The sequence below is a fragment of the Aythya ferina genome (genome assembly GCF_964211825.1).
Source record: "Aythya ferina genome assembly, chromosome: 3".
Lineage (NCBI taxonomy): Eukaryota > Metazoa > Chordata > Aves > Anseriformes > Anatidae > Aythya > Aythya ferina.
Window position 1 is genome coordinate 25,148,539 of NC_140298.1, and position 15,964 is coordinate 25,164,502.

Genomic DNA, 15,964 nt, shown 5'->3' on the forward strand with positions numbered 1-15,964 from the left:
TGCAGAACTGCCCTCAAATTTCCTCGCTGGCTCCAGCAGATCTGGCAGACACAGCCCAGTCTTCTCTTCTAGCTCAGCACCAGCAATAACTTTTAAGAATTACAGTTTGCAGAACAGCCAAATTCAAGTATTTTTCCATTTACTTTGGAAGATCTCTGAATTCAACTAGATATACCCTGATCTGTAGGCTTTTCCTTAAGTTTCAGTGTAACTGAATCCTCATTTGGAACATTTTGAGGGATCCTCACTGCTGAGCTAGCCCCTACTCAGCAACCTATTCTGCTTTAGTATCCAGAGGGAAAAGTTACCCAAGAGCTAAAAAAGTGCATCTTGTTTGGGTAAACAACTAATATACGCACAAAAAGCATAATAGTTTGGCTTAAAAATATTTCGCTCTTATATTTGGCTTTTCTGGAATTCCCTTTGCCACAATTGGACCTTTGAAGCCATTAACAGAGTGAAACTGGGATGAAATTCAAAGGCAAATAAGCCAACAAAATAAACCTTTTAAAGAACTGCAGATAATGGCTGATTTTCTAGACACTAAAATACATACCTTTTGGGGGAAGTATATAAACAAACAGCACCCTGACCACTATTACTTTTGTAGTGCAAGTTTTGGCACGTGGATATTAAAAGCATTATTCTTTACAGGTGTATCTGTACCACAAGCTTTGCAAGCTCAGGACAGCAATCCTTCCCTCCATCCCAAAGTGAAGACTTCACTAGCCAGTTTCCCCAAAACACGCCTATTTTCACATCCCATTAACACGCAGGATCCTTGGATCCATCAGAAACAGGACATGAGAGACTGTGCAAGCAACAAAACGCCTGTTCCTTCTTCCCCTAATTCTAGCTGGGGGGAAAACATTCACATCACTAGACAATTATATGCCTATGGCACATTCCTGCTGTCCAAACAAGCGCTGCTTCAGTTATTTCTGTCCCAGGTTCAGTACATTACTACAAGACCTTAAATTTCAAAAATGCTTTTTCAATAGAAAGATTTCCACAGATCTCCAGAGCCTGCGGTGTAACGCATGCTGCAGAAGCCTTCCTCTGATATTTTAACTAATGATTCCAGGTATTCCGTGTGGTACACTCCAGATTTATTTTTCAGTGTCTTCTGCAGACCATTCTTTCCTATGCTGTTTTTTTTCCCCTTCTACACTGAAGAAACATTGATTTTTCTCTCCAAGCTTCCTATAAAGAGTTATTTTTCTGATAAACGATTATTTCATTTAAAACCACATTAGTTAAGACACTAACAGCATACACTATCAGGATGCACTAACCACACATACAGAAAACATCAGTAATACTTTAAGCTTAGTACCGCAGAGATCGCATCCATCTTTTTACAATGTTTGGAGTACGTTCTACCCCACCTGAACTGCCTGTAAGCCCTGCTACAATGCAAGTACGTGCATCTATAAGGAAGATATTACATCTTTCAGAACAGTCAAACGATTCCTCAGCTTCCTCTCTGAGCAACAAAGAGGAGGGGAAGAAAACACACAGAGATTTAAGGTACCTATGACTCTGTATGCAGACAAAAGGGAAAAGTAAATACATGCAATTAAATGCATTTACAAAAGGACAGTTGCATTAGGCAAAGGTTTTTCTAACTTTTCTATGTACTGATTTTGATCCCAAATTCTAAGAGAGCTAGAGGCTCCTGAATAGCTAACAGACCTAGCTAGATCTTCGCAGATCAGAACAGATCTTCACACATCTTCAGCAAAACACCAGGCACCCGCAGACGACTGGTTGAAAACCACTGCTTTAAGACCCTCAGAAGACAGCTTTTAGAGCTAGGCACAAGCAGGGTTGAAGAAAAGTGAAATCTGAGCATACTACACACGTACTTGCACTGTTCAGAAGTGCCCAAGCAGCACTGACACATCCAAATCAAGTTTAGCCTGCTGCTCTTAAAAAATGGTTGGGTGAGCTCCCAGTCAGTGGATCAGTTAAGAGCACAGCTCTGTACATACATAACCAGCTCTCGGAGCCTGGAAGAACAAAGAATTATTTTCTGTTAGGTCTATTGGTGGTGTTTTTTGTTTTGTTTTGTTTTTTTAAACCAGCATTTATTGAGCCACTGTTGGCATATTCACAGCCTTGCAGAATATGGATGTGTCAACTCATCTGGGCATGCGAAGTAGCTTACCTGGGGCAGCATGGAAATTAGTAAAGTACTTTACCTAAAAAAAAATACGGCAAGTTATAACCCCTGCTGAGCTTGTACTCCGACAGCTAGGCCATTTCCACATCACACAGGCATCTCTGCACAACACTGCAAATGTCCCAAGAGAAGGAACAAGTGAACCTGAAGTTATCCCCAAAGAAATCCCAGTGCCTCCTCACAGCACAAAGCAACCCATAATTCAGATCAACTTCTGACTCAGCTACTGTGGGTGATGTTCAAACAGCCTTGCTGTGGCAGAATATTCTACTGAGCAAACTGTTTTCACTAGCACAGTATTTTGCCATAAAAGTACAGACAATTATTTTTTTACAGTGCAATTTTCTTTCAGAAGGTTCAGAAGGATGGTTCCTCAACCTGTTAAGTAAGTTTTAACTCAACCCACTATTTATTTATTTTCATGCAATTGAAGAAAACGAACTCTATGAACACTGAAAGAGAGCAGAGGAGGAAGGAAAAAAAATAAAAATAACCTCCAACAGATTAACTCCTCCAAATGAATCAAATTATTTGTATTTCAAACTTCCCTTCCTATGTGAGTCGAAGGAAAGAATCAAAAATATCTCAAATCTAACTTTTGCATTCCCCTCCCCAGTTTGTAGCCTCCTTAATAGCTACTATATCCTTTGCTTCTTAAAGGGTTGTCCTGGCATGCGCTCAAGGCACAGACCTCCTCAACACAACCAATTCCAACAGCCAGACGAGCAAATAGCAAAACGTTTCTCCACACGTCTCAGTAATGCTTGTTCCACCAGTGGTCAGTTGTGCGATCACCCAGCTGAAACAAGAACTACCCAGGGACCTATCCACAGCCTTGCATGCAGCACACGCTTCCTACAGCTCTTTAAATGCACTAATTATAATGGGATGAGAATTTATTTCTGCATCCATGTCAGTTCAGAGTGCAGCAAGTTGATTTTGAGTCTCAAAAACGTTCCAAATAAACTGAACACATCCTACATGCATTTCAGGCAATCCGGACAAAACACTGGCTTAAACCTTCCATGGAGGCTATGACCTGTATCGGTACCAGTGGTCTTTCAAGTGGTTCTTATCTTAAGAAAAAAAAGAAAAAAAAAAAAAAAAAGTGGTAAATTCAGTAAGTACAAGAGCCTTCTACTGGAAGAATCAAATGATTCTTTCAGATCCATCTGCCAAGGTCTGTGGTATGGCTTCAGGAAGTACAAAGCCATACAAGTTACCTGCACATCCCACTCTACCTGTACCAATAGAAATAAGTGTCAAGTCCGTGTCTTTCTTCAGAAGAAATATGTAACTCAGTGCAATTTTACATGGGTAAGGGGATATAACTAAAATATTAACCTCCCCACAACAGCATTTGTCTTCCAGACAGAGGAAGTTCTCCATCTAAATGCAAGTAGTTCAGTATTCATGCTTTGGGCTCGTGAGAGGAGGCTGGGGGTTTTAAAAAGAAACTAGATCTAACCAACAAAGCAATATCCAAATCAGAGGTGCAAGCTTTTCCAGTCCAACTAACTCCTACTACTTGAAAATCCTTTCAAGAACTTTCCATCGGTGAAATACCTGTAGCAAACCAAGAACGCATTCATTAAAAGTAACACAGACGCTAAAAAAAGAAAAATAATTAACCACTTGAAGGCAAGTTTAAAAAGAGAATTATCAAGTGCTGCATAATTTTGAATAGCTTTAACATCTCTTAGATACAAGTGTGCTACGCAGAAAATAAAAATTCCATCTTAGTGCTGTACAAACAGCGTATGCTAGCAGCTAGCATTCAACGAGGCTACCTTTCAAAAGTCCATGTGCTGAAGAACACTAAGTGCTTGGTTCATACCTTTTATCTCATTTAATTACCAAGAATGCTAGAGCTTCTTTGGCTACTCATTGCTGCACCTGTTTCCAAAACATCTTCAGCTGGCTGAGCCTGTGACTAATGGCAGCCATTTCCAGGGAGGGGCTATTTAAGGAAAGATCCTGGCTACGATTCCACAAAACTGTCTGACATACCCAGGAACAGGGAGTACTTTTTTTTTTTTTTTTTTTTTTTTTTTTTTTTAAAGTTGCACAGGTGATATCAGACTATATTCACTGCTTTCAAATGTGCTGAAGCTATTCTGTAAAGCCCAGTTATTTATTAAAGTCTTTAAGCCTCTTATACTAAAACCTTCATTTTTTTTTTAGCCTCTTTTCCAGAAGTAACACTTAGGATTACTGAAGTGAAAGAGAAAAATAGTCTATCCAGGTCTACTGCATCTCAGTACTTTTACTGTTGCTGCCCACGTGAAACCTTACTCTGTGCTCTGAGTTCAAGGGGAGGCATCCCACCAGGTCCCCGGGCCAACATGGCTTTCTTGCAGTGCCCACCAGTAAAGCACCCATGTGCCTGCCAAATCCACGGGTTACGCTGTCAGTGACATACCTCAATGAAACTGTTATTAATTACTTTCATGACCAACAACAAGCAGTGGTGGTGGTTTTTTTTTCCCCAAGCTTAGGAAGATAATGAGTGAGAGAGAAATCCTGAAACACACGGCCCAGAGCCCTGATCTTCCTGCAGTACCGTGGGACTGCTCTGCCCACTCTTGTCTTTGCTTTCGCAGCAGGAACACTGCACATCACCGCTGCCAGCAGTGGCACACCTGGCTACAAGGTCTGCAGAGGCCCTTCTGAGCCATCGGCACGTGCCCACAGCCTCCTTCGGGTGCTGGGCCGGGAGATGGGTCAGCGGGCACAGCAGCTGCGGGAGGACAAACCGCCAGGTAAAAGGCAAGACGCTGCGCTTCCTTTGAAACCAAGGAGCTGTCTTGTAAACACGGGGCGTTTGCAGATGGCATTCCGGAATTTCAGTATGTGTTGGGTTTTTTTTTTCTTCCAGTTTTATTCTGAACAAGCAGCATGAGGACATGTAGATACAGCTAAAGCAGTAGGCAGCAAAGACCTGGAACTGTATCCGAAGCCACGTGGAGGGCAGCACCCGAAGCTTGCTGCCATTTTTTTTTTTCTCCTGACATTTCTTTCACAAAACAACAAAAACTGATTTGCTTCCTTAGAAATCCAACTGAGTAAATACACTGCTCACACATAGAGCAACTCCATCGGACCAGCTTAAGGATCGTGAAAGATTTTTATGCCGCATAATAGATGCTATGTTTGATAGTTATTGTCAGGCCGTAATTAAGATTTTATTGCACCATTGCAAATATTCAGTTAAGTGCTGTTGCACAACAAGTTTTTCCAGTCAGAAACAGGTAAGATTGTTCTCTATTTTAATGCAAAACTGTACTTAAAAGTCTACTTACTTCACTGAACTGAAATCAGTGACACTGAAGGGAGACAAACATCTCTATGTGTGTATATTCCCTAGCAAAAACCAGCCTTCCTCGCATTAAAAGATGACCGACTAGCACCTGAGCTGCTATCTAGGCACTACTAATGCCATATATATTACCAATGGAGAAAAAACATCTTTCCTCGGGGGATATACACGTACCTCTTTTTCATTGATACACTATTATTACGCTGTCATCAAAACAGATTTTTCCTCACTATATGGAATATAAAGTAACCCATTCAGGTCACTTGCCTTTAAAAACCTGAATCGCCCCACACCAGTAAGTGTATACGTGGAAATATATACACTGGTTTGCCCAAGAAAAGTCAACGTATGAAATCAGTAAGAGATTTATTTTAATACCATGAAGTTTGTTTAACAGCAATCCATACATTTTGGCTACCATGAGGCAAAGTAAACCAAAATCAGAATATCAGCTCAACAGCCAAAGAATTACCAACAAATAAAATCTGATTTACTGCAGACAGACATCTAGCGTCCACACTAATACTTTCTGGAAATTAATGTTAAATTATTCCAGGGAACATGGTTAAAACAACAGCCCCAACAGCCCATTCCACAATGGATCAAGAATAGACTTCTCACATTCCAGCCCACGTACATAACACTGTCCATCATCAGGCAACATCATCTTTTGTACTCCGTGATTTTTAGGAATGTAAAAGCTGTATTAGTAATCTGTAAGTAAAGCAATGAATCCAAATTTAAATGTCTTCTAACCTGTCCAACATAGCAGAAAATAGGCATGACATTTCCACAAAGAAGACACAAACATCACAAATCTATCCGAATCATGTCCTGTAGGTAAATGCACGCAGACTGTCAGTATAAAGTTCTGCAAGGACACCTCAGAATGAGTCTGCATCCACAAAAGGGAAATTACTTCAAGTGGAATTTTTTTCTCCCTCTCCATCTCTGTTCCAGACAGCAATGCATTGGTACATATCACAGTCCAATCTTTAAACTATAATGTGGTGTTACTTATGCCAATGTACTTCACTATTTTCTTTAGCTAGCACAACAACCTTATGAAGATATGAAATAGGAAACATAAAATTATTGCTACGTTTTAAAAGCACTTCAATATTTGTGGAAGGAAAAAAAAATAAAATTATATATTATCTCTTGAGTTTAGAGATTGAATTTGGGCAACATTCGTTTAATATTACAGCATCATCTATCTTCAATAAGCAGTGCAGCAAAACACATATTCCATTAGAAATTCCTGAATTCTGAAATGCAAGTGTAACATCTACTGATTTCCAAAACGTCTCAACCCTTTATTATTTCTCACAGAAAGAGAAGTTATATTAATCCAAGCGTCACAGCATTAACAAAGATTAAGCTAATGTTCTTTCACTGATACACTCACACGAGATACGGTGAGGTCTATCTTCCACCATTATAAATTAATTTTAAGTATTCTTTGTGACCTGAGAAGCACGTATGCTATGTTTATCTTTAAGAAAACAGGAAGTGGACTATTTTAAATATACAAATAAGGGATTTAGCACTAACAGCCTCTTGATGAGAGGATAGCTGGAAATCTAAAGGAAAAAATGATCACCGTGGATCGGGTTGCCCTGCCACAAACTGAAACATTTTTTTCAGATCAGAAGAGAATGTGAAAAACAAACAAGCAAGATCACTCCCTATTATGTTATTTATTACCAGCTGAAAGCTCCTATCGGACACATTTGGACCAGAATTTTTCTGAAGTCAGATTACTTTTCGCTGCCCTTAGAAGGACCAGACTAAACAATGGACAGTAACGTGTCAGAAGGGGGTCTAAGAGGGAAGGGGGGAAGGATCTGAGACAAAAGCTCAGGGAGAACCCCAGTTCTTCAAAAAATAAAATATTAAATGTCCAAATTTTTGCATCAAGTTTCTGGTAATAAGCAGAAGGTGTCATATGCCCTACTTACCCTTACCATCTCCCACTGGCGTAACTCCTGACCATCACCGAGTCTCCAGTAACCCACCACAAATATACAGGCCTTCTTAACATTGAAAGAATCAAAACCCGACTTTCATTCTCTCATCAAAGTAAGACTGGTATAATTTCTCCTCAAATTATTGTTTCTGACTGTTTTTATTTGGAATATGAGTAGCACAACCTTCCCTCTGCAGGTAAAAATATCTATTGTCAGGATGTATTAACATAGATGCTAGTTCCCTGAAGATTATCACCTTTAGGAATAGGAATTTAATTTTAGGATAGGAATTCAATATTTTTTGAGTCTTGTTCTGCAGGAAATCATGTACCAACTCTTCCTCCAGTTTGGGGAGAAAAAAAAAAAAAAAGGAAAAAAAGACACTATTATTAATGATATTTTTTCCAAGCACTGAATAAGAACTTTTAATGGAGGAGGGAGAAACAGACATGACAGGGGAAGTAAAGCTTAAGATGGCTTCCTCAAAAAAAGACTTAAAATATTTTCTCTTTCTGTGTCTAATTCTAACTCTACTTAAAACCTCCCCATCTGAACTTGACATCAAGTGTTTATCATAGCAAAATTAAGTTTTGTTCATCACCTTCAAAGCACATCACCAATTCCATTTAGTCTTTTAAACTCAACACCTTCTAGAAAACATGGACTTAAGCCTCTGGAAAAGCGCACTGTTCTAGCTAGTAAGCAAGCCTAGAGAAACCTCTATGGCAATTTCACATATAGACAATTTACAAAACATTTAGCCTCGTGACTACGAACTGCTAACTTGGCAGATGGATGGGGAAGAAGGTGTGTTCACAAGCAGTTTAAGCCACTCCAAATCAGTCTGGGTGCACTTCTGCTTTCCTCTCCCTCCTTCCTCTGTCCAAATGTTAGGGAACGGACAGGCCATGCTGCTGTAGCTGAGGAGTATATATACTTGACTGTTAATTTCAGTTTGATTCCGTCTACCTCAGGACCACACAAATGGTGCTGGCACAAAGAGAAGCAAGAATCAACAGTCAGGAATGGAAGAGGAAGACAAGACTGTACTCCTTCACTGACTGTACAAGCTTAATTTGGCAAACTGCTTATGAAAACAAAAACTTTGGGGTAGGTTGTTAGAGGACTAACCAACAGATTCAACAACAAGAAAAAGCTCAGGCTCGCTCTGCTGCCTGAGAACCCCTCGTGTTATTCACCAGTTAGTCCAACCGGTGTGATCTGCTCGACAACAGAGGTGTAGAGCGCTGGTACGTCTGCATCACAGTTAGCTTAAATCATGACCGATGAGCGCTCTCACTAAAGAGCACGCTACTCAGGGTGGTCTGCAGAAGTCACCACAAAGGCAATGTCATTTGGGAGTTCTGGATGCCTAGAGCTCTCATAAGAGAAGCCTGAACGGTACTCCCCACGGGGTCAGGGAAGCCCACAGCAGGGCTCCGTATGCAGCTGTGGTTAATATATTCGAAATCGGGAGGCCGCTGGTGCACGGTGGTCGCACGTAACGCAGGCTGGGGGCGTCAGCCCTCGCTCTCCACAGGCAACTCAGCAACACCCTCCACCACCCTGCCTTGACAGTCTCCCAGCTGCCTTTCCAGAGCTTGCCTACAAACACTTCTTGCTAAACAGGTCAAGACTGCTTTACACGCTGGCCTCCAAGCTAAAAAAAAAAAAAAAAAAAAAAGCACACAATACACACAATAGCTCTTTCTTCAATTTCTTCCCTGCTTCAAACTATTATTCGGAAGGAAAATAGCCATCTTGTCAAGGATAGAATATCGAAGTAGCTTGCAGTCTTCTCCATACCAGGATCCCTTGAAAAATCCTCTCATTAACCAATTATATATATGTATGATTTTACATCAAAAACCTATTAAATAATTGTTCTAACACGTTTTTAATCACTAAATATTTACTTTATGCATAGGGCTAAACAGGTTTCCTTATTTCCCTGGAGGCCTGTTGAAACCTCCTAAAAGTCTTTACAAATCCATTGCACAGGCTAATATCCAGAGAGCAGTAGCAAGCACAGTAACTGGACAGCCCTGGAAGTGCTAAATAGGAAAGGCAGAAGAGAAATATTTGTTACTGAAGCGTATCAACTAAAAAGCAAGCAGCAGTACAAACCCCAGCTCACTAACATTTCCCAGCTGTGACCTGAATCATACTTCAGACAGGAGCAGATAGAGATCCGTACTTACTTAGATTTGTGCACTTTTGTAAAAATAGCTGAAAGGCCAATTATAGTAACTACAACTGCAGAGAAGCTACTGGTGCATTTCACAATGGGTTAACCACTTCCAAGTACGTCCAGAACTGATAAACAATCTAGCATTTGGACGGCTCTGTATCACACTAGGGTGGCAAGGAAATTTAGACTCTGTATCTTCCCATAAAATCTACGTTACCTTTTCCAAATGAGATCTGAAACGCTCCGTATTTTTTATTTTTCAGCCTATTATAAAACCATTTGTTTCTAAGAAAAGAAAAAAAAAATGGTATGTATCTGTAGGATTTGAACAAAAGATTGCAGCCAGTTTGCAGCAGTGGTATGCACCACGTCCACCTTTCTGGAATTTATCCCTTTTTCAGGTTACATGACCAGTGAAACATTCAGACCAAGTATTTGTATTTGACAGTGCTTGTAAGGCATCATACATCAAAAAGATTGCATTTTGTTTTGAAAGACCTCTCAACTACAATGCAGAATTGCTTGAAAAATACATACCATGTGTATCACAGCATACTTCTGCACTAGATGTGTACAACACTGAATAAGCGTCCTAAAATGTCTAGCGGAGATCTGCATATTCATTATTCTGTCTGCTAACATTTTTCTTAGACAGCATCCTGATGCAGTAGTTATGCTGCTATGAGACTGTTGATCCAAAAACCCTTCACCAAGTTGGAAGATAATAATACAAGCTAGTCAACTTCTCCCATTGCCATAGTTTATTACAACTTTGGTCTTCTCGGTCTAACGGCCTTCTTTCCCACCAGGTAGTCTAATTAACTTTGGAGTCCTTATCAACACATTCAACTACCGAACAGACACACGCTAAACACGCAGATTTGAATTCCAGACTTCCATGTTGTTCAGCCACTGTAAAATATACTAAGATTAGCATTTCAAAAGTGCAAATATCCAATTTCAAAATAGCTTAGATTATTCCAACGTGACTTGTAATTGCTTGGTGCAAGTGGTGTTTGCTTTCCTTTCTACATAATTATGCAAGCATGAGGAAGTCAATAACTGCCTCTGATCACTTGTTCAAACTGGAACATCAGGACAGAATTTAAGATCATTTTTCCTCGTTCAAAAACAAACGACAGGGGAAAACCACCTCTTCAGACTTACCTGTTTTCCTCCCTCCAACACAAGAACTACTCTAATGGTACTGACTCCTCCCTCTGTAAGTGCCCTTTTCTGAGGAAATTCAAATAGTTAACCAGAAAGTGAAAGGTCACCACCTTCCACGACTAGTTTCCAGCCTGCATAAAAGCAACAGGACTTTCAGCTGACTCACACTCCAAGTTGGAAATTAAAGACTGAAAAATGTACTAGATACATTGCTTTTGTCCTCCCTCTGCCATACTGGCAGAGAACAAGAGCAGCAGACCGACTGGCTTTAAGTGAAAGTGGTTACAGCAACAGTGTGCAGCAATGATCTCCGTGTAGCAATAGAGAGGTCACTTGGAATACCACTGTAATGTAAATTCGTAATGAACTGAAAACAAACAAGAAAACACACCACGAACTGTACACAGGGCTTCCTTCATTTATCAGCATGACAAATGCACTCAGAAACACCTAGAGCTACAACACAGAAATATCTACCATCACTAATATTTCGTACTTTGAAGACTGAAAAACATTAACGCGCAAATAACTTAAAAACATTTAAGCCATCATTCCAGATCACTTTATTTACAGTGTATTGCTCTAGCTTCTGTGACGTTCACTATTTTTATTGCCAGTCAGCAGTGAACTTTTTAACTACAGTGAGTATACTGCCTTCAATCACATATTTAAATTTCAAGCAAATACTGCAGTAGATATTAAAAAATCTCATGAACATTTAGTGTTAAGTACAAATGATGATCGAAACTGAGTTTGTATGTGTTTCTTTCTTGAAAAGCAAAGACTCTGCTTTCCTGGAATTTATTTCCTGACTTCAGGAAAAAAAAATTAAAAACAAACCATAATAATGTTTTTATATGCACTTTGCAATCTACTTAGTAGGTAGTAATTTGATGGCACGCAATTAGTTTTTAAATAATCAAAAGGATTCTGCAAGCTTCCAAAGCACACACAACGCAAAAAGACATTATGCAGAAGGTACCCAAGTTTAACAAGAAAAAAAAAAATCAGTCATCCTAGCTGTTATCTACACAAGTGTATTAATGACTATCAGAGGCACTTAATGCAAGAAAAGGCCAGATTTAGAAGAGCATCACAATAACATGCATGATTTTCCCAAGATTTGTTTACTCCTTGCAAGATATACTTCAAGATATTTTAAGACTGTCTCCAAATGGTCTTTGCAGTCCACGGAAGGCCTGTGTAATAGGCTAAAGTTACTAATTTATACAAGGGACTTTATCGACTTGAATTAAGTTGGCTTACTGTTGGGAGAACAATTATGCCGGCGGCTTTGGAGGTGGCAATGGCTTAGCAGGCAGCGCCCCTCTGCTGTCTCAGAGGGTTCCAAAAGGCGAGATGACGAGTGACTTACAGCTTTCCATCAGTACGACTTGGCACTCTTCCTAAATATACCTCGCTGTGTTTTACAAAGCATGATAAACATTCTATCTATAGCACACAGATTGAAAAAATGAGTCAGTAAAGCTACATGAGGTGTTCAAGTTCACCCACAGAGACAAAGACGCAGAGAAGGAGCCCAGTTCTAACACTTTGTGCGCTGGGACACACCACCCTCAGCACCCGAAAGAACGACGAGGCACCAAACGAAACCGGGGCCTCGGTCATACAGTCTGCAGCCAACATACTCAAACTAAAACCAGGCCTTAAAGCATTAAATTCTCTGTGTGCTGAAGTGTCCTTGAGGAATACTCTTCCAATAACTTTAAAAAAAAAAAAAAAAGGCACACAAAAGCACAGCCATATTTAAACAGTATCTCGATCCAATACAGTCAATGTTACTTTGTGCGATACCAACAGAAAGCCACTAATTTTCCTAAGCATTCTCCCTTGCTGCTTCTTATTGGACTAACTTTTATCCTTGCAGGCTTAGCAAATTAATTGCAAATTTAAGCCAGGCAGAAAGTCATGCTGAACTGCATTATTCCCAAAATCTTAAAAAATGGTATTGGAAAGACGGTTGAACCTTAGAAATCTCTTTTGAGCTATGATGTCATTAAAAGTTTCATCGTAACAAGTAAATACAGTTTCCATGTAATGAATTACAGATTAACCCCAGTTAACAGTACCAGGCACAGTAAATAAAGTACTTGGAGCTATCTCAAGCATACATAAATGTAATGCTACACACAAATTACAAAAATCGTGGACTTAAAATCAGCATATGAATACCGTGGCAGAAATCGTCCAGATTTTTAAAATAAATAAAAATGCAGCAACAGCAGAAATCTTACAGAAGGATAAGTACACTGGGGCCCTTTTTTCCCCTTAAATATGACTGTATTAACAGGTTTCTGCATGTTACTTAAAATTTGAGCATTTGCTACACATTCAATTCAGCCTGAAGTGGGGCGCTATCACTATCTCACAGAACACTTTGTATTCCCACTTACGATCCGACCTCCCCATCCTCCCATCCATCTATCCACACTTACACGGCTCTATAACCGGAGTATCGGAGCCTAATCTCTATGGTAACTGTATGATTTGTTTACATGGAAAAAAGAATATTAGAAATGTATGCAAATTTAGCTGTCATTTAAATAAGTGTTTTTCCTTCCGAGGTTTAAAAAAAAAAAAAAAAAAAAAAAAAAAAAAAAGCTCTCTAGCTCTCTATACTGCCTCCTATTTCTCTTGCTTCCATCTCCTACAACCCCAGCAGGCAATGAGCCACATTTGGAAAGCTCCGTATCACACTACATCGACAGCCTGTTGTTGCAAATTCATACAGTTTACTTTTAATGAGGAAGAGATGTGCAGTATTTTAGATCTTAATGCTTATTTAAGAGAAAGCATAGAGAGCAATTAAAACTTGATTTTTTAAAAGATACTGTCATTAAGTCACGAAAGGGGAAGAAAAAAAAACAACACACATGCTGAACCTTTAAGAGCTCTATAGAAAGACTTAGCTTGCTGCTCAGCAACTCCGATCCATCTAGAAATTAAAGCAATCCGTATCATTTGCCATTTCCAGCTGTAAACACAGCTTTTAGGACATATTTTACGTAAGATTCGCTGACAGACAGTAGCATAACTCTAACAGTGCAAGCCCCCGTATACAGACTGCTCTTTTATATTAAAAATACCGATGAGATGATGTATCTCAGGCTTGCAACAATTGCTTTCGATAGGGTTTATATTTTGAAGGTTTACCGCAGCCCAGACCCAGAGCTGAATTACAGATCCTGGGAGGGGGGGGGGGGCACAGCGACACAAACAGCAGCTCAGGTGAGCCATCCTCAGCAAAACGACAAAAAGGCCGGCTATTTCCTAACTATTTTGGGGTACGCAGGTCCATTTTGGCACAGAGCAGATCACGCTATGGGGCTGACACGCTTTGTTTCCTGTAGCACTTGCCCGACGCAGGAAAAAGAAGGAGATGGGAGAGGAGAAGGGCTCGGGGAAAAAACGAGCTGCGACGATGGCTGTGGGCACCGCAAGGGACACCCGGACAGGGCACAAAACCTTCCTGAGCCTTCCCGGTCCCCTCCGCAGCCCGGCAGCCAAACTCTGGCGACTTTTCCCGAGCTGCAGCCAGGCAGCCATGTCCTCCTCCACTGAGGGGGGGGTGGGGGGGGGCACCCCGGGACGGACCGGGCAGACAGACAGACAGACGGACATTTCCCCACGGCCATTCCCTCGCGGCCATTCCCCGCGGACACTTCCCTCACGCCTTACCTTCATGATGAGCTCAGGCTGCGGTAAAAAGCCTCGGCGGGGGCTGCGCGGCCGAGGCCGGACCTGGAATTTAAAACAAAGCGCTGAGGCACCGGGCGGGGGAGGGGCGGCGGGGCCGCCTCAGGGGGCTCGGGGGGCCGCGGGGGGGAGGCTGAGGGAGGGCGGGGGGCGCCTCCCCGAGCCCCCCCCCACCCCCACCCCTCCCCGAGCCCTGGTGCGGCCGCTGCCCCGCTCCCCCCCGCGCCCCTCCCCGGCCGCTGCCTCGCCGCCGCTGACGCCATTTCTGTCAGAGGAGGAGAAACTTGCCACAACAACAACCCGCCGCACGGCGCCGGGGGGGGGGAACGGGGGGATAAAGCACGGCCTCGGGGCCGCCCCCCGCGGGGCCGCAGCCCCCTCCCCGCCCGCTGCCGAGAGGGGAAGGAGGGGATGGGGGGGGGGGGGTTGAGCTCAGCGCCGGGACCCCCGCACTTGGCGGCTGGGGGAGAGGAGGAGGGGAGGGAGGGGGGAGGCCCTGCCTCCATTGTACGAGGAAGAGTGCGGGCAGCAGGATGGGGGGGGACATGGGGACGGGGGGGGGGGGGGGTGCAGCCGCTTTTGTACGGGGCTGCGGCTCCGGATCGCGGCGGCTCCGGATCGCAGCGGCTCCTCCCCCCCCCCCCTCCTCTCCTCTCCTCCGTGCCCCCCCCTCCCCAAATACAAGCAAAGCGCTGACTCCGCGGCCGGAGTTTCGGCAGCAACAGCCGCAACTCCGCGGCCGTCTGGGGGCCGGGCGGGGGGGAAGAAAAGGAAGAAGAAGAAAAGAAGGGAGCGGAGCGGAGCGGGGCGGGAGGGACGGGGGGGGGGGGGGACACAAGCAGGCGGCTGCCGATCGCCCTCGCCCCGCCGCCGCCGAGTCCCGCCGCAGCCGCGCTGCGAGCGCAGAAAAACAACCGCCCCCCCCCCCCCCACACACACACCCCCCCTGCCGCCCGCCGCGGGGCCCGGGGCTCGCCCCCCGCCCGCCCGCCGGTACCTTTGTTCCGCGGCGCCCGCCCGCGACTCCCCCGACCCGCGGCGGGGGGGAGGGAAGGGAACGGGGCGAAGCCGCCGCCTCCTCCTCCTCCTCCTCCTCCTGCTGCTGCTGCTGCTGCCGCCGCCCGCGGCTCCGGCTCCGTCTCCCCGTCGGGCGCCCTCGGCCCCCGCTCCGCCAACGGCTGTGCTCGCGCGGCGGGGCCGCCCCGTGCCGCCCGCACCCGGGCGCGGACGCGGAGCCGGCGGCGCTGAGCGCTGCGCTCCCTGCCTCGCTCCCCCTCCCCCTCCCGCACCGACCGCCCGACTGACTGACGGCCGGACGGGCCGGGCCACGCCCCTCTCCCCGCCCACCTCCATTGGGCCGCGGCCCGCACGGCCCGCCCCCCCCCCGGCCCCATTGGCCGCCGCGTCGGAAA

The 15,964-nt window shown here is 43.7% G+C and overlaps 1 protein-coding gene across 2 annotated transcripts in view; it reads right to left on the minus strand.

Annotated features, from left to right (window-relative positions):
• Positions 1 to 15,795, minus strand: part of ARID4B (AT-rich interaction domain 4B) — an 87,079-nt gene extending 71,284 nt beyond the window's left edge. For both annotated transcript variants that reach the window (XM_084514099.1, XM_084514098.1), the window contains exons 1-2: positions 15,550 to 15,795; positions 14,535 to 14,597 (exon numbers count right to left, since the gene is read on the minus strand). In XM_084514099.1, the coding sequence (XP_084370225.1) occupies positions 14,535 to 14,540 (6 nt within the window). In that variant the 5' untranslated portion in view covers positions 14,541 to 14,597; positions 15,550 to 15,795. The remainder of the gene's footprint in view (positions 1 to 14,534; positions 14,598 to 15,549) is intronic.
• Positions 15,796 to 15,964: the final 169 nt, after the last annotated feature.